Source organism: Falco rusticolus, chromosome 4 (assembly GCF_015220075.1).
Source record: "Falco rusticolus isolate bFalRus1 chromosome 4, bFalRus1.pri, whole genome shotgun sequence".
Taxonomy (NCBI): domain Eukaryota; kingdom Metazoa; phylum Chordata; class Aves; order Falconiformes; family Falconidae; genus Falco; species Falco rusticolus.
In genome coordinates, this window is record NC_051190.1 from 30,821,658 (window position 1) to 30,846,790 (window position 25,133).

Sequence of the window (25,133 nt, forward strand, 5' to 3'; positions counted from 1 at the left end):
GGGCACAGGGGATGCGGAGGCAGGTGCACGGCAGCCAGACCCGCTCCCGGAGGAGCCCCGCAGGGTGAGTGGGGCCCTGGGGGGCACACAGCAGCCGGGGGTACCCCCCCACAGAGCAGAGTGGGTCCTGAGCACCCGGGGGAGTTGCTGGAGGGGCAGAGCCTGCTGGAAGAGCCCTGTGTGTGCGTCACCTGCTCCTCCAGACGGGCTTTAAGGAGGGCTTGACGCTGCCCTGACTCAATTTATAGCTATGCGCTGTGTAGGTCCTTCCTCCTGGGTGGCCTGGGGTTGGTATGGAGAGGCTGAGCAGGTACATAATGCCGAGCCCTGGCTTTATCTGCTGAAAGCAATCAGGAGCAAAGGCATGTCTCCGGCACTGGTGGGGCTGAACCTGGATGCGCCCCTGCCCAGGGTGGGGGCCAGCGATCCCTCCCCCCTTACCTAGGCACACAGCCAGCACTGCAGCGGTACTAGTGGGGGCTGCTGGAGCTCACCTTTCCTTTCTGACTGCTCCAGCCCCACGGGGGCTGCCACCGAGGTAGGAATCTGTCCTGGGTGCTCTGGGACACTGGGAGGGATACGAGCTGGGAGTTGAGGCTCTGGCAGCCTGCAGATGGAGGGGAATCCTTGGCAAAGTGAAAAGCCCTGTTTGCAGGTGGCCTGCCTTTAACATAGGTTTCACTGCTCAGTTGATCTGCTTAGTGCTCACTTAGCAGCTCTAATACCCCAGGCAGTGAGCGTAACAGGTAGACACTGCGTGGCAGGTACCTGCAAGGTGTCTGAAAACTGCCAGACTGGATGTGGCAATGGTGCAGTCCTATTGAGGAGCTGAATTTTGCAGCTAATACTGTTCTCCGTGTCTCCTCGCTGCCTTTGTTTTGGAAGCAAATGGCCCTCTAACTGCATTGAATTGCCCGGCTACCTTGCACAGCCGGGATCTAATTACCTCTGGAGCTGGGAGCCCTGTCTCCGAGTGGCACCGAGCCTTTTGTTTTTAATGACTTGCTCCGCCGTGTTCAGAGTGTGACAATGTGGGGGAGCCTGCCAGGACCAGCTGCTGGTGCCACCGTGCTTGTACTGCAATGGCTGGGAAAGCTAATGGGAGTTGGGATGTCTTGGGCCAAGCATCTGTGGCACAGCACTGCGTTGAAAACAGAATAAATGGGTCTAGTGATGAGCACAGCTCGCTGCCATGTCCTGGGAAGCGAGCTGGATCACGTCCTTCCCTATTGTGAAGCTCTGGCAGAGGGAAAGTCTGGCCAAATGCAGCCTTATGGCCCCAACCAGCAGCAGGGCAGCCCCTAAAAAGACTGAGGAGTTATGGGGAATGGGGGACAGCCAGGCTTTCACCTCCCTCCCTGTGCCACAAGCTATCTCCGTCCTCCTGTTAATGTTTACAAGGCAGGTCTGGTGGTGGTGTGGTCTATCCAAAGACCAGATCCCTCCCCGGCTCTCCCTGGGATCCTTTCTCCTGCTGGCTGGGGCAGGGCCGTGGGATGGTCACAGGGAGGAAAAACCCAGCTCCGCTGCCTCTGTAACACTATCAGCCCATTTCTCCAGCCATCTCCAGCTCCACTTCCCCACTCACAGGTGCAGGTACGCTGGGGTGAGCTCCTGGGACCTGGCCAGCACGCTGCTGCCCTGGGCATCTCCGCTTACAGGCGGCTCCTGCCAGGCGGAGGGGGGGAGGAAAGTATTTTTAGGTCTGTTGATCTGACACCAGCTGAGTTTCCTCTCCTGTGAGGTTGGGGTTCAGCAAGAGGGCAGGAGAGGAAGCAGCAGGGCGAGCTCTTGCTTTGGTTTGTTTTCTGTGTTTAGTTGGACTGAGGTCATTCCCTACCACTCTTATCTGCGGCAGATATTTTCTTGCCTCTCACCAGTTCATTGCTTACAGTTTTACCCCCAGGCGATAGTTACCCAGCAGCTAACATCTTTGTTTATTAACAGTGCACAAAGAAGCATCTATATTGTTAGAGCTCTGCTCACAGGTTGTTGGGGTTTCTTTTAAACCGCTATTGTTATACTTGGGGGGAAAAAGCAGTTTTCCATAGATTAGCAGAAAGAGAGGCCAAACATAGCTGTTTATGCATCTGTTGGCCTTGAGATATGAAGCTGCCCCATAAATAAGAACATAATATGGTTGGTCCTTGCTGTCTGGAGCCACAGGGTACACGGTGTTCATATGCCCTGGCCACCCTCTGCGCTGGGAATGCTCAGTGCCTTGAGGCAAATAGCCTTGGGGAAGACAGACCTGCCAGGGAGATGCTGGAGCACTACAGCATCCTCAAAGGGAAGCAACTCTGCCTTCGACATGGCAGGCTGGCTCCCTTGTGGTTAATTTGGGTGCAGGAGGGACCGCTAGCTGCCCTTCAGGTCTTGGGGTTGGTATTGCTGGCTTACCAAGACCCCTCCGATCCCAAAATGGATGAGGCCGGCCAAAATGCCGAACATCTGGCTTCCCGAGCAGCCTTGGGCTTTGCCCCAGCAGGCGATGCATGACAAAAGGAGCCAAATCTGGGAGGAACCACAGGGATCCCAGTGTTTTCTGGGCTCCCAAGGAGGACCCTGCATTGTCCTGATGGCTCCTTGATAAGGGACTCATTATCATGGGTGAAGGATGTGTTTAACACTTAGGTCTGTGGGTCCTGATGGAAAAGGGTCCTGAGCCACAAGTGTGGACTCACAGGGGCACAAATGTAGGCAGGTCTTTCCCTGGCAAACAGGATAGTGATCCCTGAGAAATCAAGGAGCAAGGCTGGGAAGGAGAAGTGTTTTGGGGGACACAGGGACTGCATACAGCTCCTCGGAGAAAAGAGGGTCTGCTCTTGAAGGATGTTTGCATTTTCCTGCTGGCAAAAGCAAACCCAACCATAGTGAATAGGCTGGTTTGGGTGAGGGACACCCTGGGAAAACCCTGGGGAGGAGATAAACCTCACAGGAGGTTTGTCTACACTGTGTGGGCTGTGAAATCCGCTGGGACCTTCCCCTTTACCAGCTTACCTTGGTCCTGCCTTCCTGCACCACTCCCCTTGTCTCTCCCTGCCTGCAGATGAGTAATGTCACACGTGCCTTGCCCTCTCATGAGTCGCCCGGCACCCAAGGGTCCAGCACAGTGGATGGGCAGGCCTCAGCACCCTCATCCCCAGCCCCTGCCCTGCTCACGGCTGCGCACAACGATTCCCAGCATGACCAGCAGCTTTTTCTGACCACAACGGCGGCACAGGTCATCTCTGGCATCTTTGTGTGGTCAGCACTCATCATCACCTTCCACCAGGTATGGGCTGGAGCGCAGGCAGGGCTCAGTGCTGGGGTTCACGCAAAGACAAAATGATTGATTGGCCCCAGGTTCACCGCAAATCACTCAGCTCTGGATAAATATTTCCTCCTGTTGCTGCCCAGAGGCGATATCTTCATGTCGGGAGCCTGGTGCTGGCAGTTCGGGATGGTGGACTTTGCCCACTCGCTCCCCAGGTGGCTGCCAGAGCTGGGAGAGGCTGCAGGGCATCGGCAGTGCCCAGAGGCAACACCCAGCGGGGTTTCTCGTCTGGCACCCCCAGGGTCTGTGTCTTTGGGGTGCACACCACCAGCTGCTTTGAAACATACTGCCAGTGGGCATGGTTTTGGGTGCTGAGTGGATCCCTGCTGCTGAAGGCAGCTCTGGGGCGAGCTGGTACCTCTGAGCACTGGGACAGGGCTGCACGAGAGCTGGCATGGAGGAGGGCATGCTCCTCACACAGCCCTGGGGAAGGGTCCTAATTTCCACGTTTTTGTGGAACTGGGGACTGGGATGGAGCCTGTTTCACGTGTCTGTTCACAACCATGGGCCTCTGGTGGAAAGCTGGAAGTGCTCTCACCCCCGGGAGGAGGGCTGAGATGGGACGAGCCTCCCGCCGCCCTGTGGGCTGGGGGTACCTCCCGTTCCCCTCCTGACCAGTGATAGCTACAGCTCTGCAGACTGGGCACTTTGCAGATCTACACACACCTGAGGAATTACACTGTCCCCAAGGAGCAGCGCTACATCATCCGCATCCTCTTCATCGTGCCCGTCTATGCCTTTGACTCCTGGCTCAGCCTCCTCCTCCTCGGAAGCCACCAGTACTACGTCTACTTCGACTCGGTGCGCGACTGCTATGAAGGTGAGTGCAGCCTCTCCTTGGCAGGGAGGCTGATGGCAAAGCAGGGCTCTCATCTCACTGGCCTGCCTCTGGAGCATCCTGGATTGCGCAGAGTGGCAAATCTCCATCTCTTTCACTTCTCACTCTCCCTCTGTGCAGAGGTTTTCCCCTTCTTTCTCCATCAGCAGCAGGGAGGGGATAAACCCATGGGCAGACACGAGCTGGTGCCTTTCTGATGCCTGCCTGCAGCTTTAGAGGGACCCCAGCATCATGCTCCTGAGGAAAAAGGTTTTCTGGCTGCCTTTGGGGTGGAAATGCAGCTTCTCTAAAGCAGAAGGTAGACATACCTAAGAAATGGGAGAGCTGAAGTGTTTTGAGGTGCAGGGGAAGCTCATCAGAGTTGAGGCTGCTCTTCCACCTTGTTGCTCTCCCCCTGGGGAACGGAGGGGTGTGAGCATGTGTATTACTTCAGGTCTGGAGTATAGGAAAAATAAGTGATGGGAATGTCCAAGAAAACTGTTGAGGATCTGCTCCTTGCTGGCCATCAGCCGCTTGTGCTGCCCCTTAGCAATTCTGAGGTCCTTCCACACAGATGCTGCTGGCCATTGCACTCCTGCCTGGGCTTTTTTGGGGGTGTGGGGGCCAGCTCCACAAGTGCTGCTGGGACATCCAAGTGCTGCCACATGCATGTATGGACTCTGTGCGTATGGAGGAGCTGCTGCGTCTGCAACAAACCCTGTGCACATGGTGCGGTGCTTCTGACTCCGCTTGGAAGTCAGGTGGATTTGACCTGCTGCTCCCCTCACGGGGCTCCCAACCCACCAGTGTACCAAATCCTGATGTGGTGCTGGGGTGGATGAGAGAACATGTGAGCAGGAAGGAGTGTGAAATGTAACAACCCTCTCCTGGATCTCTATCAGCCCTGCTGATTGTGTCTGCCCTTGCCTTGCCAGCTTTTGTGATTTACAGCTTCTTGAGCCTGTGCTTTGAGTACCTTGGAGGGGAGAGCACCATCATGACAGAGATCCGAGGGAAGCCCATTGCGTAAGTCCCAGCATCCCACGAGTTCCTCAGCCCTCCACCCGCTTTCCCCATCCAGCAGCCCTCACAACATCTCCTCGGCTTCTGCTTCCAGGTCCAGCTGCTTTTATGGGACCTGCTGCCTTCAGGGTATGTCCTACTCCATCGGGTTCCTGCGCTTCTGCAAGCAGGTGGGTACCCGCCGGGGTGCACCAGCTCCGCTCCCCTCCAATACGGGCTCTCTGGGTGGCAGGTCCCTTCCCTGCTGCCCTGCCGAGAAGGCTCTGCTTCGTCGCTCTCCCAAGATGCTCTTTTTGGGTTTGTTTTTTCCTCCGAGGGAGGCAGCTCACCCAGCTCGCCGGCACCTGGCCAGCAGCAGGGCGCCAGGCTCGCTGTCCTTGCCTCTGACTCACTGCTGAGTCAGGGTCTCCTCCCACTGCAGAGCTGAGATTGCCATCTCTGTCCAGCCCCAGGTTAGCCTGGACGGCTCTCAGCTCTCCAGGGCTGCACTGTGGGCTGAATCTGGCACTGCTCTGTCCCCAGGCCACCCAGTCCCCCCCCTCCAAGGGGCTACGCTGCTTTTCAGGAGCTGCCTTGCAGGAGCCCTGCTCCCCTCCCGTCTGCAGACCCTGAGCTGGTTCCTATCTCATCCTGCAGCATTCTCCACTCCCGTCACGGAGAACTGCTCTGTCCTCTGTCTCTGTCCTAGGAGCAGAGAGGGCTCATGCAGCAGGGCTGGGGCTGGCAGGCGCTGCGGGGGTCGGTGGGTACCCCTGCTGCCCAGGGTACCCCGTGTTTCTCCCCTGTGCAGGCCACGCTGCAGTTCTGCGTCGTGAAACCCCTCATGGCAGTCATCACCATCGTCCTGCAGGCGTTTGGGAAGTACCACGACGGGGACTTCAAGTGAGGATGCTGGGTCACGTTGGGGAGGGTGAAGGGGACAGGACAGGTCCCTGCTCCATCACAAGGGACAGGGTGTCCTGCCAGCCCCCCGCCCCAGGGAGCTGCACCACGGGTAGTGAGGGCACAGAGAGCCCAAAGCACCAGGGAATGGAGACTCACTGGCCCCCAATAAGAAAGAGATGAAACTCCTGTGAGCCATAAGGTCCCACCAACAGAGAAAAGCTGAGAGTGGCCCCCTGCTCCCCCATTTCTCCCTGCCTCTCCTTCCCCTCCTGAGCTGTGCTCTCCCCCACGACAAAGCTATGCACTTCTCCCCTCCCCATTTCATCCTTCTTTACTTCCTGTTGCACTTGCTTCGCTTCCCACAGCCCAGGGCAGCAGCTCTCTCTCTTCCCACAGTGTCCGAAGCGGCTACCTCTACATCACCATAATCTACAACTTCTCCGTCAGCCTGGCACTTTATGCCCTCTTCCTCTTCTACTTCGCCACCATGGACCTGCTGCGCCCATTTAAACCAGTCCTCAAGTTCATCACCATCAAGGCAGTCATCTTCCTCTCCTTCTGGCAAGGTGGGTCCCACCACAGATGCCCAGTGCTCCTCCTCCCACAGCCCCACCTGACCCAGGGATGCAGGACCAGAGCTGATCCCTCTCCCTTCCTCTGCACAGGGACACTGCTGGCAATCCTGGAGAAATGTGGGGTGATCCCTGAAGTTCAGATCATTGATGGGAAGGAGGTGGGAGCTGGGACAGTGGCTGCTGGCTACCAGAACTTCATCATCTGCATCGAGATGCTCTTTGCATCCATTGCCCTGCGCTACGCATTCACTTGCCAGGTGTACAGAGAGAAGAAAGAAAACTCAGCAGGTAACTTTTCCTCTCCTCTTCCTTCCTTCATCGGTGACTGAGGAAAGAGGAGACTCACACACACACACACCCCCTTATAGCATTACCAATGGGATGCTAAAAACCACCAGAGGAATTTCCTTCCCCAGTGCTCTGTGAGTTCCTTCTGCCTTTTCCCTCATGATACCCACAAGCCATAGCGAGTGGATAGGAAGAGGGACTTCTGTGTGGATGGGCAGAATTAGGGCATTTTGGTATTACAGCACATGCTGCTGGAGACAATCCATCCTCTTTGAAACAGAGCTGGGGTTGCCTTCCTTCTCCTAGGAACTCGTCACTGCAAGCTGACGTGTCCCACAATGAGCCCCTGATCTTGAATTTCTAAGGAAAAGTGTCACTCCAGTCTCAGAGTGCTTGGGTTCATGTCTGTCTGATGTCCCATCACCCTCCCACTCCTTTTTCAGCAAACCTTGCCCCGATGCAGAGCATCTCAAGCGGGCTGAAGGAGACCATAAGCCCCCAGGACATCGTGCAGGATGCGATCCACAACTTCTCGCCCACATACCAGCAGTACATCCAGCAGTCAATGCAGGAGGCAGAGCACAAAGCACCAGGGGAGAATGGGCATGTAGCCTCCAAGACACATGGACCGAGCAGCAGAAAGAGCAAAAACATTGAGAAGAGAGTGCTGATCCCGTCTGATGAGGAGCTGTAGGAGACACTGGAGAGGACAGTGACACTGGAGAGGTTTAAACCCATGCAAATGGGATGTGTCTCAAGGCTGAGATAACCTGGTCTAATCAGAGTATGAAGAAGCCAGGAACTCTACCCAATAAGCCAGTTCCTTGAAGGGAAGATGCAATAACCCAGGGAAAGGTTAAAACAAACAGTGCCAGCTTCTGCTGTCCCATCTCTACTGGTGTTAAGGATGGGGCTGTCTTTGCTTCTGCAACTAAGCAGCCCTGCGTTGCTGCCCAATGCTTGTGTCTCTGTGCCAGCCCCATGCCCACGCTGGGGGATGCCAGGCAGGGAGGGGGGGGCAGGCTGCAGGACAGACCAGCCACCCTCACCCTCCTCTTACCTCCAAGCAGTGCTGAGGCCTGAGAGGAATGCTTTTCTCAGCACAGTTCTGCTCTAGTTTCTCCTGATTTGAGTAAAAATTGATCTCCAAGGGCCCCGTGGAGAAAACCGGCCCAGGAAGGTGACTTCACTTCACCTCAAAACCCGGTAACGGTTGAAAGACGTCATTCTTTATTTTTACATCTTTTCCCCCTCTCCTTCTCCCAGAAAAGCCTACTGAGTTGCGCAGAAGACCTTTACCAGGGAGGAAGAGAAGTCATCCTCTTCTCCTTCCAGATGGAGATGCAGCTGCCTGCATAACTCCCCCGGGGATCTGCGGTGGGACCTTGCTCCGGACTAATGCGGGGTCTTGCAGCTGCATTTCTGAGAGCTGCCTGTGACAGAAGTGCTTGTTTATGTCTAAACCAGCTTATCTCAGAATGGATCAGAAGTTAAAAGGGATTCCAGCTTCCTTATCAGAGTCTTTATTAGGGAACCAGACTGTGACTGCTGGTGGTAGGAATGCGCTTACTGGGAACTGTGTGTTCCTCCTAACCCTTCACTATTTACCGTCCCTGGGCTTTGCCCAACCTGTGGGAAGACAGGCAGGAGCTGTGCCCAGCTGGGTGATGGTGGTGGGGATAGGGACGCTGGGGGATGCTGTTGCTCAGAGCAGGACTGCTGGTGCGGGAAGACAGGGCATGGGAGGATTCTCCCCATATCAGCGATGGACAGTGCACATCCTTCTGTTAAACTTCCTCTCTTCCTCCTCCCCAGTTTTTAGTCCAATTTCTATTCCCTTGTTAATCAGAAGATCCCTGGGAACTTACTTTGGCACCGGCTGGGCTGTCGTTTGAGGGTGGAAGCTGGGTAGTGGAAGGACGAGGGCAAGTCTGCAACCTCAGATTTGCAGTCATTTGGCAAACCAACCAATGAATAAGGCTTAGAGCTGTTTTACACACAACTCCTAGCGTCTTGGGTTTTTTCCTCTGCTCTTAAGCTGCAAAATGTAAATCACAACGTGAAATTATTTTATTTATGAGGGTTTTTTCTAATAAACAGCAGTTTCTACCAGGGAGTGAGCAAGTGTTTTCACTTAGCTCAGCAAGCAGAGTCCACGATCTGCCTGTTCCTGCTCTAATGCTGATGCTCTTAAGCTCAACGTCCTCTCTGCCCCTCAGTGCTGGCCCAGCAGAAATACCTGCACACGCAGCATCCTGCACATTTTGGCATTCCACAGGATTTGTGCTCATCTTTTTCCCTTCACAAAGAGTGTGCGTGTCCCCCGCTTCCTCTCCTTGCGCTGCACCTCTTCCAACCCTTGCCTGGGCTGTGGATGCAGCAGTTCAGAGCTGCTGGATCTGCTGTAGCCAAACAAAACCCAGACTCCAGCACCACCAAGACAACCTCTATTTATTATTATTGGAGAAGTCTTACTGTGCTGGAAGCCCGGACTCCACACGAGCAGCCTATAGCTAAGCCAGTCTTGCAAGTCCCTCTGCTCCAAAGCACCACTGCTTATACCTGTTCAGCCGGCGAGACCGCTGCCACTTCTCCTGCGATGAGATCCATAAACAAGAGCCATATGCTCCATGCATCCAGGCATCCATCCAGGGTCTTGCGCATCCTGGGAGCAAGACTGTCCTGCCCACAAAGCGCAGCCTCAGTGCTCAGGGACGAGGCTGCTTGGCTTTGTAACGCAGCCAGCACCGAAGCGGGGACATCTCTGAGCTGAACATCTTGGTCTTCTCCAACCCTCGGGGAAAGGGCCGGCCACAGCTGCAGGAACAGAGGCTGCTCCGGCTCCCGGGGTGAGGACAGACTGCAAAGGTGGTGATGGCACATCTGCTGGCGAGCTCGCAGCCACTGAGATAAAGACTTGCACAAGAACACAGCAAGAAACATAGTTGTACTTCACTGCACAAATGATCGACTCTGGTGCATAATGGGCTGCATTCATTGCTCTTGCCAGCAGGTGCAATTCCCACTGCAGACAGTAACATTTGCCTATTTATGTCAAGCCCTGATTACTGTATTATATGTAAAACAGGTTCTTCTTGCAAGCAAAACAAGGGGGGTGGGGGGTGGGGGGAATCAGCTGTGACTCATCCAAGTCAACAGCATGATACCAGCCTGAAGGAGCCGTGCTGGGCTGGACACCAGCTGGCTGCTGCACTGTGCAACAGCAGGCAACACTCCTCTCTCCAGCAGGCGCGAGCTTGGCCTCCCGGTCGTCCTTTTTCTTGGAGAAAGGAGAGAGGCAAGAGCTTACGGCTCAGGCTGGGCGCTGTCACGGCCCTCAGGCCGTCACACTGTCAAAACACTTCCACAGGGGACAGAAACACCAACGGTGTCGTAGGCTGAATGAATTCCCCCGCAGACACGGTCCTGTGCTCCTCTGCTAACACATCTCCTCCACCTCTTCAGTAAGGACGCAGGGAATGCTGGCGATGAGCACACGGGTGACCTACACAGGAGCCCGGCTGTGCCTGGAGCCACGCCAGCAGGCAGCTTGGGAGGAACAGGCTTCTCTCGCTGCCAGCAGCAGGCTCTGGTGGTCGGCAGATTTGTTTTCCAGTTGTCGCTCGTCCTCAGGCTTTCCCCAAGGACGAGACGGGGCTGTATCGATCCTCCCGGTGCTTTTTGGGCTGGTGTCGGGCATGCATCCTGGTGGGGCATGCTCTGCCATCGCACCCACCAGAGCTAGCGCCGACCGCGCTTCCCACCAGCGGAGGGGAAGGAAGGTGGCCGCCAGTGCCGCAGCGGAGCCAGTGCTCTCACACATGGCTGCTTGCCTCACAACACCCAGTCGGAAGCAGAGAGGCTTTTTTTTGGGTGCTAGCCACCCACCAGCCAGCCCCTGGGTCCAGCTGCTGAGAGGCAGCAGGCTGCCAGACCTGCATCGGAGAGCAGGATCCATGCTTTTGGAGGCCTGTTGGCAAAGATGTTTCTCCCCCCAGTTCCAGGACCTTCTCCTCCCATAACCATGGTGAAGGTTGTTGCCTCTCACTGCTGCACCTCCACCAGGCCCATTCCCAACACTTTTTTTCCTCCTGAACTAACCCTCCTCCATCCTTCTAATAGACATGGCTGGGCTGGCCCACCTCCCTCTCTCCTGGTTGCCGACCCTCCAGGCAGGAGCTGAAGCAGCTGATGATTTTCTTGCTCAGCACAGTGACTGCAATTGCCCCCCAGGCTTCACCCACATCCCGGCTCAGCCAAGCCTGCCTGACCCCACCTCTGTGCCTAATGACCATCCATTACCTGCTGACACACAAAGCCTTCTCAGCCCTGCTTCTCTCCACTTTGCTCTACCTCTAATTCCGACCTCGGCCAATGCACCCATCTGTCTCCAACCTCTTGCCTCAACCCAGCACATGCCAAGTGTTTTCCTCCTCCTGCTGTCCCCTGAAGAAAATCCACCACTTCGAATAGGGGATTAAAGCTATCACAGCCCCTAGGAGCTCACAGGCACAAGGTACCAGGCTCTTTAAAGCCCAAACAGGTAAAAACAGAAAGATGAAATATGGATGCAAGGGGTCAAAGCAGTTGATTCACAAGCAGTCGCATAGGAAACCAGTGAAGGGACATTGCACAACCCAAAGGAGGAGAAGGGAGCATCTTCTCCAGCACTGTGACCTGTCTCACAGCACAGGGTCTCCAAGCCATGAGTGGCCTTGCACAGCCACCTCTCACCATCATGACTGCAACAGCCTTGCGCTACCATAAATACCCACCGACTATATGCAAAGGCACAGCCTGTGTTAGAACAGATAGAGGTGGTCCAAGCGTGGGATCTACCAGACAAGCAGCTTGGACAAGAGCTACCCCTTAAGCATGTTCCAAACACGCCAAGGAAGCTCCACAGCAAGGCTGGGAGATGGGCGAGCTGGCTGTGCCGGGCTGGGTCAGATGCTTGCAAAAGCCCGACAGCAGTCACACTCACCCTAGTCCAGCCTGCCTCCCAAAAAACACATGGCCTGGCCCCAGTGCCACAGCTGGCTGCACGCTGCACCAGGGACAGGCGGGCAAAAAGCCCCCCCCCAAGGAACACACTCCACCGAAAAATCAATTCAAGCTCCAAAACGCTGACCATAGACCAGGGCAAGTCTGAAACCAGAAAATGCTTTATTGGAAAGGTACAAAAAAACCAGTCACTGCAGCTAAATTTACAGCAATAAATTACGTTGTGGCTGTCAAGAGAAAGTAATGGACACATACACAGGGCTATTCGCCTTACAAACAGGAATCCACATTGCTTGGTATATCAATAATTTATTTTATAATAAAAAAGCAGCACAAAAATAAATATTGAAATGAAATTACTGAGTAACCACAGAGGATAGAATGAGCTGGTGATAAAAAACAACTTAAAACAGAAGACTCCTATCATTAAAAAAAATGAAAGCAAGTATCCACCATCTACGGAAACACCCCAGCAGACTGAAATACAGACGAAGGAAAACAAATCCACATTACAAAAGTTTTTTTTGTTTTTGTTTTGTTTCTTTTTTTTTTTAAATAAAAACAATCATGACAATGAAGTTTAAATGATTCGAGAGAGAAAAAAAAATGCCACCTTCTCCTCCTCCCCGGGGTCCGAGCCGTCCAGTGGCCTGACCGCCATGGCGCCTGGCCCTGCCACAGCTCGCCTCCGCATCAGCTCGCCCGTCCCATCCCTCCCCAGCCGTGTCACCCAGGTCTCTAAGAGTGCGCTTTGCGGTCTCCTCCAGACGGTAGAGTTGGGCAAGAGCAGAGACGCTGACTTGCTTCAAAGGGATCTGGAGCTGCCCTGGAGGGAAAGGTTCCCCACTCCCCATAGAGAGCACAGCAAACACGTCTACACCAACACAGATGTCCCTCCCGGTCCCTGCCCAACGCTTTCGTCTTCTCCTGTCTCCCGCCCAGCCCTCGGTTCTGTCACACTGCAGATGGGGAGCAACCAAAGAAAGGCCAGGCCCAGAGGAGAGGACCCCAGCACCCAAATCCAGAGCCCCCGCTCCTCAGCGGGGCAGGGGAGGGGGGGGGGACACACAAATTAAGAGGGGCAGAGAAGGGAGCCCCGGCATCCAAACTACTGCAGCAAAGAGACAAGCGAGAGGTACGGCTGCAGGGGAGCGCTGCCCGAGCCGCTCAGGGGACACCCAGCCCCCCATGCGGTGCTCGCCCTGGGTGTCAGGCTTGCAAGTGCAGGACGGAGAGAAAAAACAGAAGAAAAAAAAAAAAGAAAAACAAAACAAAACAAAAAAACCCAACAGAAACAAACTGAACCCCAGAGGAATGCAATGTGACAACCCCAAGCTGGAGGGCCCTCCAGGGTGGAGAAGCTGGGTCTCCAACGCGGTCAACAGCTTTCAGGTCATTCCTCCCTCCACGTTACCTTGCAATTCTGATCCCTCTGTGGAAGTTTAGCCAGGACATTTCATTCCCCTCCAGGTCACCACCCAGGGAGCCCTGGACTGGCAATTTCTTTTAATAAAGATTTACAGTATCAAACTTGGAAAAAAAATTATTTTTTTTTACGAAAAATCTGTACGATAAAATGTATATAATTATATATTTATATATATATTTCTCTCTCTTTAAATATTTCCACGTGGTCCTTATGGATATCCAATATGGATTACCTACCATGGCTATGGTATCAACAGCTTTAACAACACCCAGGCCTCTTGTTCATTATCGAGTGACCAGAGATTTAAGTGCCTACCAGCACTAAACTAGCAATCACTTGGACAAGCCTTTGGCACCCTTCCAAGAACTGGAAAAAAAGAAATACTTGGCTGCAAGGGAAGTGCCACGTAAAGATATGTTTCTCAACTCATTCCAACAGCAAGAAGACCCCACGGAACAAAGTTCGACCTCCGTTCCCCTCGGTGAGACTGGTCTGATTTCCCCGGCAGGGGGTCAAGGGCAGCCAGAGGGTGTTCCTATCTAGCCAGGAATGTTATGGAGCTCTGGAGCTGTTTTAAAGACTGGAAGCATTTGGGCATTTTCAAGTCAACTGGCCTTTTTCATTAAAGTTTTCATTTAAAGCCCCAACAGTGCCAGGAGTCTCCATTTTGCCTGTTTTCAGAGGCACCTGTAAGGTCTGGGAAAGTTTCCAATGTCTGTGAGCTGGAGAACATGAGAGGACCAGGAAATGACAGTAACATCTTTCTCTTCCTCAGCTTCTGCTGTGGGAGTCAATAACTGGTACTGATACACAGGACATTGATCTGCCTGTTCGGAGATAGGGAGGGAGTGGAGGAGAAATGAGGTAACGCTAAGTGTCATCCAAACTCTACGTGTTGGAAAATCACTCGAAGGAAACTCCCTGTTCCCCTCCATAACACGTGGATCTGGCAGGGGTAACGAGCCTTCAGGAAGCGTTTCACTTACACCCTTTCTGGCTCAGTAAGGTCAAGGATGTCGATGTTGAGGACTGAACGAGAACCAAGTCTGAGGTTTCTCTTTTCATTAACCTATTTCACAACGGACCCTCCTGGGAAATCCAGAGACTCCGATGACAAGGTGAAAAAAAAAAGAAAACGCAAGCTAACAACTTCTTCCAAAGACAAGTAGGGCTTCACTAAATTTCAACAAACTTACTGCCATTCAAGGCAAGACCATGCCTCAAACAACAAATTATACTGGGTGTCAGATGCCAGTTCACTGTCCCCTTTGCAACAACAGCGGCACTTGATTATTCTCTTTCAGCCCAAAACACTCGTGAATTCTCTGTGATCCTTCTTTTCTGTTCTGGAGCCCAAATCCTCTAAGCTCTTCTCCTCATCTTAAACTTCAGCAATCTCATTCTCTTCTCACCTGTGTGACAACAGGCATCGTCCATTCCACAAGTCTCTGATCTGCCCTGCAAAACTCACAGTCCCTTTTCTTTCCTACTTCAAAGAAAAAAAAAAAAACAAAAACAACAACAAAACACACAAACACCAACATAGCTAGTTTGTTGTTTTTTTTTTTACAGTGACCTGGAAACATTCGTCTTTTCAGCGCTGCTGCGCAACAGCAGAATCTCTCCCTTCGGCTTCCCACCTCCTGCCCATTGTCAAGCCAGAAATCCCTCTCCCAAACCATTGCTCAGAGCCACACGAACAACTTCTTGACCCCAATTCTTCCATCCCCTACACGCACCCCCCGATTTTCCATCCTGCCCTCCGTGCACCTCTTGGGATAATTCACCCATTCGCCAGAGAAAGCGTCAAGTTTCAGGGTTACATTCACACAGGTTGTCTGAACACTGAGGGTTGTTCACTGTACTCTTTGGATCCCAACTCCAGCACCTGACACGCTACGGAGAGGAAAAGACTCTTCCAGCTCCCATCCAACCTCCCCACAGCCCTTCTGGTCATCAAAGACTGGTGAGCCCAGCTCTCCAGCTAGGATGCTCATTGCTAACCTACCAACACTTTTAGCAAAGAGGAAGCTCTGCAACTTCTCTCCTCCTGTCTGAACGCTATTGCCCTCTAGTTACACTTCAGTGCTTTAAAAACATCTTTCTGAAATACTCTGCACAAACCCCTTCCCGTAGTGCTGATGCCAGCAGAACTGTCCCACCTTCTCACAGCCAGTTCTGCCTCCACCTGGTAATACTTGCAGCATTTTTCCTCCTAGTCTCCCCTTCTCCTCCCCGTCACACAGCTCTTCACAGCATTTACTGTGCCTCCTTCCCTTAAGCTTCAGGGAATCCAGAAAAAAAAAAAAAAAAGCAGCTGCTACTTCAAGACTGCGGATCATTTGGAAGAAATAAAACTGCATAAATATACCCAATTCACAGGCACACCTTAGGGAAGGAGCTATTGGGAAACTTGGGCTTGGAGTAAAGGAGGCTGCAATGTAGTTTTTACAGGCCACACAGGTAATGGGGCATATTAAAATATGTAAAATATATATTTTTCCATATTTTAACAGCATGGATTGAAAACAAAAGGCTATTCCTAATGGGTGTGGTCAGACCCAACCATTAGTCTCCATTGTCCTCCCGCTCCCATCCACTCATAGCAGGATGAAATCTAATCCAAAAAGCCTATATCCCTGCCCTCGTAATATCAGACGGAAGTGGGGAAGGTAGGGGAGACCTTTCTTACAGGGAGTAGGATGCCTCTAAAGGAAACTCTTTTTTTCCATACATTCATCTCACGTGATGATTTCTACGGTCCATCTGCTTCCTGGCTCTTGAGCATCATTCACAAAGACTCCGGAGGCTCCTCAGGTATCTTCTCCCAGGTGGAAAGCTGCCCACGGCTGAGAGGGGTTTGGGGAGGCAGGGGAAAGGTGGAAGCAGATCTTGCAATTTGTACTGCAGATAGAGCTCAAATCCTGGACACGAGAGGTTGATGGAGCCACCGAGTCCAGACAGAAGCAGCCAGTGAAGTTCCCTTTGTAGGTTTGGGGTCGGGGTTTTTTTCTTTTCTTTTTTTTCCTATTTTTTGCACTTTTGGAAGAGAATTGTTAAAATGCCAATTCTTGACATGACCAAGGACTCCGGAACAATGCATAAGAGCCTCTTCCCCTCCCCTCTGAAAGGCTGCTAGTTCCCCCCACCGAGGGCACTAGGACGCTGCTGAAAACGGCACAGAACTGGATGAGATTTCGGCTGATTTCACAATGGTGATGACACTGGTGGTGGCAACTTTGGTGGGGGTAATAGGCCCTCGCGCCACAGTACGAGCAAAGGTCTGGAGTGCTTCGTACTTGGAGCGCAAGGCATCCAGCTCTAGCTTCATGCTGCTGTTTTCTCTGGCCAGCTTCTCCACCTCTTGTTGCAGCTCAACCCGCTGCCTCTCCAGCTCCTCTTTCTGAGTCACGCGCTTGATGCGGCAGCTGGCAGCGTAGCCCCGGTTCTTCAGCGTGCGCCTCCGCTGCTTCAGACGGATGACCTCCTCTTTGGTGAGACCCCTCAGGTGCTGGTTCAGCTCCCGTACGGACATTGACACGAGTTCATCATCACTCAGCACTGGGGCATTCTCTCCTGACTCCTCCTTTACCTGCAAATACCAACAGCACAGGGGTAGCAGCAACCCTACGTGAACAGATGTTCTGGACAGTGAAAAAAGACAGGCCACCCCTCGGCAATGCGACACCCCTACCTGGGAAACAACCCCAAAGCACTGTAGAGACCACACACTCCGCTAAAACATCTGGGTAAAACATGGCAGAGATCTGAGCACTGCTGTCGTCCAGGTTTGGGTAAGCCTCTTAAGTCAGAGAAAGCAGTGAACCTTACACATGTGAACTGAACAGTATGATTTTTCAGGAGATAAATGTAAAGCAGACTGAAGCCCTTTGTGTTTTCCTTTGTCAGGACCTGGAATTCATACTGAACGCTAAAGACGACACCTTTTCCCAGCACTACACCAGGACACCAGTGCAGCATCTCAAAAGCTGAACAGCCACTTGTTTAATTCAGCATTTTGTGGCTTTTCATTGAAGGCTGCTCATCCAAGTAGCCAGCAAAACCGACCCTGCTTGGCTTCAAGGACCACAGCTTGATTTGGTTTCGCTGGTGCACAGGCCAGACTCTGAAGTTACGTGAGAGACACCGAGGCTTTGTGCCTTTTTTCTCAAGCAGATTTGCTGCCACAATTATTTCCAGAACTATAGAACCATTTAGGTTGTAAAAGACCTTTAAGATCATTGAGTCCAGAACCTTTAAGGTATCATCCTTTATGTCTCTTCAAAGACTGCAGGACATCTGGAACAAGGAGCTAAGAGACTGGAAAGAAACCGTGACAACGCACACACAACAGCCCGTGTGTAGACCACCACCAAGCTGGCAGGTCCCAGACATTTACCATCTCATGGATGTGAGGGACACCAGCTGAACGCATCCTTTCGCCAGTGCCCCCCAGTCCCTGAGAGCAGAAGTACTTCACTGACAGGCCTGGGAGCACTGGTTTCAGGATGCTGCCGATACCTACTGTAGCCAAAAGTCTCTTGGATAGCAACTGGGATACGCCAGCCTCCAAGCCATCCCAGAGACTTCAGACTTCTTTCTGGGTACTGCCAGTATTCTACTATCCTAACCTTTCCTGTAGGCAGTGCGACATTGCATCGGCACCCACATGTTAAGAGTCTCTCAGAGTGAGAAAGAAAAGTCACGTATGACCAATGTCGCACGGAGCATGGTTCTGCCAGAGCCTCCCCTGCCACCCAGCACCGCCCGCTCAGCCTCCTTCCCTACCTTTAATGCCTTGTTCGGTTTGGGATTAGTCGTCATAACCTGAGCACAGTCTTCCGGACAAAACTGCTCAGAAATTGCAACTGAAAAACAAAACAAGATTTTCAGGTTACAGTAATCTCAGAGATGAAGGTAGGAAGAAGATACCCAACACAGTCCGAACCCCCCAACTCAACCACTGTTAAAGCAAACCACCACACCGCTGTTCAAAGCAGCAGGATGGATTCACAGATCAGTCCACCCCATTCAGACGGAAGAAAGAGAATCAGTCTTGACAAGCGCCTTGCTTTTCCAGGCTGAAGACCTATTTTGCTATGAACTACACTAAGCCCCAGCAGGGAAGGCAGGGCAGGGAGGGGGAAAAGGACACCAGCAGCAGTTGCACAGCCACCACGCGGCACCCCGCGACGTGCCACCAGCGCCCGCTCACCTCCCTCCAAAGGAATCCCAGACGCTCCAAATGGCCTATTAGGGACGGAATTAAGACTTACCTCCGCTCATAAAAGGCACTGAAAAGCCACAAGACAACAACTCCCTTCATTCTTATTTTGATTATTATTAACCCGGCTCGCAACTGAATCAGCAGCCCAGAAGGAAGCTGCCTGGTTCGTAACCTGCTTTCAGCGCTGTCCCCACCCAAAGGAGACGCTACTGGAAAACCCAAACGGCAGAAACAAAAGCCCCCTGATAACAACGCGAGGCAAGGAGTTTGCCTCTCCCAGCACACCCAGACTGTTGCTTCCCCATCCTCTCGGCCCCCCGGCTGCGAGAGCCGACCCGCCTGGTATTTCTAGTGACGTGGAGGCATGTCCACCGACAGAGAGACCATCCCCTGCCGAGGCACTGCCCTTCACTCTTACCTTAGCTGGCGACTACACCCCCTCGATCAGCGCCTTGCAGAAAATCCACCTGCCCGCACCTCCACCCAAAACCTTCACCCGGCGGTGACGGCAGCACGGGCGGTCTGTCAGGTACCTACCACTAGAGAGGCGACCGCAGCCGTGCCACCATCACAGCCTCTCCCTATCGCTCCCCCAGCGGGGAGGGCGCGAGGCGCCGGTCCCCCCCCGACGCGCGGCGGCGGGCGGCTTCGAGGGCTGCACGCCCAGTGGCACCGCAGAGCGCGCAGCCTGTCTGGCGGGAGTCCTCTCCCTCTCCGCCCCCCTCCCCTTCCCCAGCCCAGCCCATACCCTCCCCATTTCCACGTCTGCATCGTGTCACACATCCTAATCATTCATGAAAAATCCAGCCAAAGCATCCCAAGCATGATTCCCTTCTGATAGTTGCCATGGTGACCTTGGGAAAGTAGCCAACCCAGAGACAGTCGCCATGGAAACAGAGAAGCCCAAAAGCAATAATGACTTCAGGTCATGTCTGTGCAAAGACATCACGAGGTCGTCGGAGAGTAAACAAACTCATTCATATCTGCAAACAGGGGGTGGCGGGATGCGGGGCAGGGAGTGGGGGGCACAAAGGTGGGTGGGGGGACCCCTGGGAGCCGTGTGGGTGAAGGTGCTGGCTCAGCCCATGCTGCTGTCACTTGAATTTTATCAGTCGAGACACCTCATCATCACACGACTTACGTAAAAAAAAAAAAAAATCATCAAGACGAAGAGTGGAGGGGGGCAGAAAAAAAATAATCCCCTAAGTGCAAAGCTGCAAGATACTATCCTAGATATTAGGGAGTGTATATAGGCGCCTCCTCTATTTTTAAGCCTGAGACAGCACAGCTCTCCATGTCTGGAGGAGGAACAAGGACAGCCGCACAGCACACAAGCCAAGATGCTCTGTGATGAATGGACCACTTACAGCAACTGGTGTGCGCTGCGTTTTCCAGAGCATCACTGAGTCCTTCCCTCCTCTCCTCCAGCACCACACCCCACCCTGGGCACACCTCCAGCAGCCCCCACTGCAGCGGGGCAGCAGGAGCCAGCTGGGCACAGGGCAGGGCAGCGGGTCCCAGCCCCTGACAGCCACCTCCGAGCAACTGGATGTGCCTGACCCGTGGCTGCTGCCGTGCCACGCGTGTTGCACGAGGGCTGACCGCAGGCAGGCTCTCCCTTGAGCGCAGCCACCGCCGTGCCACACGTGTTGCACGAGGGCTGACTGCAGGCAGGCTCTCCCTCAAGCACAGCCACCGCCGTGCCACACGTGTTGCACAAGGGCTGACCCCAGGCAGACGTGTTGCACGAGGGCTGACCGCAGGCAGGCTCTCCCTTGAGCGCAGGTGCTGCCGTGCCACATGTGTTGCACGAGGGCTGACTGCAGGCAGGCTCTCCCTTGAGCGCAGCCACCGCCGTGCCACACGTGTTGCACGAGGGCTGACCCCAGGCAGGCTCTCCCTCCAATGAGGGCCTCTCCAGACCCCAGCGCTGCCCTTGGGCCGTCCATCGCTTCCCCTCCGCCACCCACCCCTACCTCCAGGCCGGAGGCTCAGACGTAGGCGCTAGCACGGAGGAGGAAGGAAAAAGCTCCCGGTCTCGGCCAAGCGGTCCCGGAGTTCAGGAGAGCAGAGGCGCTGCCAGTGCGTAAAGGAAAGGGCCGGCAGCCCCCTCCCTGCCGCGGCACCGCGCCGCGGGCGCGCAGGCAGTTGGTGCCATAGTTATGCAGTGAGTCACCAGCTGTTTACAGAGTTTGAGCGCTCGCATTCCCACAGCATCAGAAACTCTTCCTTCCCTCGGCATCCCCCCTCCCGCCGCCCCCGGCCCTACAAGGCGAGGGGCACGCTGCGCCGAGCCGCGCCAGCGAGAGAACCGGAAAAGGAAAGTCAAAAAGACGGGGGAGGCAGACGGCAGGCCCGGCACACCCACCCCTGACACAAAAAGCCTTTTGATCCTCACTCAGCCCGGCTTCAAAGTGCTTTCTACGCCAGCCGATGGAAAAACTGAAGCAGGCCACTTGGCCGCGCCGAGTTGGAAAGAAACGTAAAATATCGTGGCCAACACGAGGCGAGGGGTGAGGGTGCCTCTGCCAGGGGGGCAGTGCCCGAGCGATGCTGCGGCCCCACGTGAGGAAACCCCTTCTGATCACCTGTCGCTCCATGTTGCCGAGAAACATCGCCTTACCCTCTGCATCCCTCGCCAGACGGCGCAGCCGCTCTCCTGCCCAGCACGGGGCCCCGTGCCGCACACCTGCCTCCCCCCGCACACCCGAACACCCTGGATGATGGGCCGGCACCCCCCCGAGACGATGGGCTGGCATCCCTTGGATTGCACTAGGAGCCACATGCCAGAGCCACTGCTGGCACAGATGAGCAAGGAGATTCAGGGCTCTGTCAGGAATCGTGATGCCAGGCCCTCTCCACACAAGGGTGGGAGATCAGGATCTGCCCCGACCCCATGGGCAGGATTTGGCAGCACAACTAGAAACGCTCAAATGGGCTCAAGCCACGCGCTAGACACTAGTGCCAGGGCAAGCCTTATCTCTGCACTAGGTGAACCCACAGGTGTGGTTCAGGCTTTGCTCGAAACCAATACAACAACACCAGCAACCCTCACCAGCAGTCCTCCAGGGCCTCAGGTTCCATCTCCTCACCTACAAAATCCTTCCCATCAGGACCATTTGGGACTATTCAGCTACCAACAAAAAGCAACTAAAATCAGCACGGCATCTCCCACAGTTAGAAGGCAAAATCCCACAAGAAAACGCTAAACCATCCTGCAAACACATCACATCCAGCAGCATTCCCTAAACATGCTGCCCACGGGTCTTCTGGGACCCTGTCTGCGATTTGATTATTAGAACCCTTTTAGTCTTTACCCTATTCCTGCCCTTCTTTTCTTAATTGAGTTTGCTGCATCACAACTAAAATTAGGAACTCAGCTTCTTGGAACAAGGACCGCATTACATCTCTATTCTGTAAGCAGTACAACACACTTTGAACGCTACGTAAATAAAGCGGAGAGTAGTAATACACCAACTGTAAGGGGCAAAGGCTTTTCCAGTGCAGCTCTGCGCTTGTATTTAAAGCAAGTGTTTTGACTGTGGGTTACATAAAGAGCCCTTGTAATTCTGCAATAAAGTTACCCATTGACAGCCTTGCCAACGCCCTCTTGCCTTGCTCAGACGACTTCCATGCCTCTTGCAGCATCCTCCCAAAAACCTAGACATCTCCAGCTGACATCCCAAGACTGACGGTCTCAGCTTAGACCATCTAGAGATCCCCAACTCCTTTGCTTGGAAAGGGGAAGACAGCAGAAAGCCCAACTCATGCAGAGATAGGACAGAGCTTTCCACACAAGGCTTGCAATTAGGAGAGAAAACATGCCAGAATTAGGTTTCAGACTTTCCACGCTACAGGGCTTTCAAAGCGCGTTACGCATTAAGGAATTACTATAAAGTCACTGCCGACACCCAACAACTGCGGATGAACTCAAATTTTATAACTCTTTCTACACTGAAAGACAACCCCAGCCAGAACACGAGTGCCTGGCAGACAGCCCCGCTGGTGTTTAGCTTCCATCCTCAGACACGTACAGCAAACTGAAAACATGCAACCCTCACCTTCAGCCAGGCCAGCGACGACTTCCAGTGGGCAGAAAAACAGCGTAAGGTTCAAGCAGCGATAGGGATCTCTGCCATCGCGCCTCAATTCAGCACCAGCAGTTACGCAGAGAATACTCTACTCATTCCCAAATGCAGCGATTTAATTCCCAGGCAGCTGTTTTAGTTACATTTCTCATTTATCCTTAAGTTATTCCCAGCTCCAGAGCGCTAGCCAAACGGATATGCCTACCCAGGATAACATCTGAGCTGACAGGTGAAGGGAACTTACAGACGCTTAAACCTTTGTCGCTGTGCCTCTGCCACTCAGAGGCACGACACGGGTTTCCAGCACATCGCAGCATGGTAGGCAGAGCACCATCCCTCTCCCCATCCTTCAAAAAGCCATTCTCCTGCGCTGACAATCTTCACACATCCTGTAAGGCAGACTGACGCTTGTCACTCATTTGTAATGAGAGCGGGGAGGGACGGGCTGATGGTGTGAATCAGAGAGTAGAAGCATATGCGAGGCAATATACTTGACATGAAGAGAGAGAAGACACAAGGAGGGGGTGAGTCACTGTTTACTGTTCTAGAGGAGCTCCACACAGCCCTCGCCCAGCTGGCCAGCTTTCCATTTCCCTTATGGATCGGAACCAGCATCCAGCAGCAAAGAGGAGAGATTCAGGAACCTTCAGAGCACATCTGAGAGCTGCCAGGACACGGCTCTCTGAGGCGCTCTCTGGGGAAGCCTGGACAGGGATCAGACAGTCTTCAGTGGTTTGGTAAACAACCTAGTCAGATGCTGCAGGGAGCCTGTGGTTAGGGAGCAGAGGATACGGAGTACCAGGAGGGTACGCTTGTGTGTCACCTCAGAAGTTCACAGAGGAGGTGGCTGAAGGGGAAAGATACGTGGCAGCCGGCCCCGCTACCAACAAAGAGACAGCACTTCCTCCATCATGCGCTGATAAAACATAGTGACAGAGCATCACCAGAATTACACCTCAGCATCCCTAGCCTGGAGACGCATCTCCACGAGACAGCCAAGCTGAGCCACCGAGCAACAAATAAATTGCTCGGACGCACAGCCGGATTCTGGGGCAGAGCTGGGATTGGGATTCCTTGCTGCTCCTGACCCCACATGCCAGCCATCGAGTTGGACGTCTTCACCGACTGCTAATAACAGAACATCACAGCATCGCTATTCAGGGCCCTGCAATATTGCAGAGCAGCAGGATTTGCTACGCAAGCTGGCCCTCCGCTCAGGAGCTTAGTGGCAGGGTAATCGCTCTCGTTACTGGCTCTTCCCGCTCACTTCTTGTGTTGATGGTCACACAGCACTGCATCGCTTGTGCTTCGTTCGTGCTTGGAAGACTCTCTGCCCGAGTTTGAAGATAGCCTGAAACAATAGCTCAGACAGAAGTGGAAACCGCCTGTTCATCTCTACAGGGTGCTGAGCCTGAAACTTCCTGATAATTGAAAGTGCTAGCACTGCTCAAGTACTTCACAGCTGGATGTTTACAAAAATGATCAGCGAGCAAGCTTATCCCACAAACCCCGACCGCCGTGGGGGCCAGCGCTCCCAGCTGTCCTTTCTTTGCTTCCCAAACATCTCACACAGAGATTTTTAATACCAAGGTCTGCAGCGCATTCCACACCGTTAATCATCTTCCAATGTCGATGGAAATAAAGAGCGTACCAGGCTGATCTGTATTTTTCCCTTCCAGGAGGCACACAGCGGTACCGAACTCCTTGCCACAACAGATTGCCCAGACAGGCGACGGTGCAGGAATGACATAAAACATGACAAAGCACGCTATGCTTGACAGGCGAGCAAAAAAAAAAATTAAATAAATAAATAAAAACTAACAAAATTTCTGCCTCTGGTTCAGAAACACTTGGTGAAGCAGAGCATGAGCCTGGCGTAATACAACCAGGCATATTTCCCGCGACGCAGGTACCAAGCCCTGACAAGCTCAGGGCCTGCAGGAGCGGGCAGGGTGTCCGGCCGGCCGAAGTCACCGCGTGCCCCGATGGTGTGGCAATCACCCCGCCACCAGCAGGCCACCGGCCGGCACCTCCGGCGGGCAGGAGCAGTGTTCCCGCTGCCATTGGGCAAGCGTGGCGTCCATCACCTCTAGGAAGTGACTGCACGAGGAAGGCTTCTCCACAAGCAGCACCGCGTCCGCACAGAAGGCACGGGGGGGAACCGCGAGGCACGCGTGCCCCGTTCAGCAGCGAGGGGAAAAACCGAAAGTCACAAGGTAAATTAGGTAAATTCATTTGCTGCTAAACCCCTGACAGCAGCGCGGCAGGAGGTGCCAGGCGAGGGGCTGCGCTCCTCCACAGACACGGCTTCGTGGAGACCGGGAACGCAAGGAAAAGGCGCCCGGGGGACGCCTGCCTCATGGGGGCTCCCCCCGCAGTCCCCGGGCTCCGCGGTGAGGGAGGGGGCAGCCGGGCGAAAGTGAAAACGGAGGCCTTTCCCTTTTCTGTAACAACTTTGCCCAAAGGGGGCTCGTTCCTAAT

General features: G+C 53.8%; 3 protein-coding genes across 5 annotated transcripts in view; 2 read left to right on the forward strand and 1 right to left on the reverse strand.

The window, feature by feature from the left end:
• TMEM184A (transmembrane protein 184A) lies at window positions 1–15,650 on the forward strand. The gene is made up of 9 exons (XM_037383478.1): window positions 1–64; window positions 3,050–3,274; window positions 3,971–4,136; window positions 5,069–5,159; window positions 5,251–5,326; window positions 5,947–6,038; window positions 6,438–6,607; window positions 6,707–6,904; window positions 7,348–15,650. The coding sequence occupies exons 2-9, from the start codon at window positions 3,050–3,052 to the stop codon at window positions 7,596–7,598; spliced, it is 1,269 nt and encodes a 422-aa protein (XP_037239375.1). The 5' UTR covers window positions 1–64; the 3' UTR covers window positions 7,599–15,650.
• Window positions 12,054–25,133, reverse strand: part of MAFK (MAF bZIP transcription factor K) — a 14,401-nt gene continuing 1,321 nt past the window's right edge. Inside the window, exons 1-3 of one of the 3 annotated variants that reach the window (XM_037383480.1) lie at window positions 19,102–19,193; window positions 18,126–18,205; window positions 12,054–16,929 (exon numbers count right to left, since the gene is read on the reverse strand). In XM_037383480.1, the coding sequence (XP_037239377.1) occupies window positions 16,495–16,929; window positions 18,126–18,161 (471 nt within the window). In that variant the 5' untranslated portion in view covers window positions 18,162–18,205; window positions 19,102–19,193 and the 3' untranslated portion in view covers window positions 12,054–16,494. Of the gene's footprint in view, window positions 16,930–18,125; window positions 18,206–18,982; window positions 19,003–19,101; window positions 19,194–25,133 lie in introns of those variants that run through there. The other 2 variants (XM_037383481.1, XM_037383479.1) reach the window with 2 other exon arrangements.
• Window positions 24,485–25,133, forward strand: part of LOC119146185 (lysosomal alpha-glucosidase-like) — a 14,764-nt gene continuing 14,115 nt past the window's right edge. Inside the window, exon 1 of the mRNA XM_037383476.1 lies at window positions 24,485–24,868. The gene's annotated coding sequence lies outside the window, so the exon portion shown is untranslated. The remainder of the gene's footprint in view (window positions 24,869–25,133) is intronic.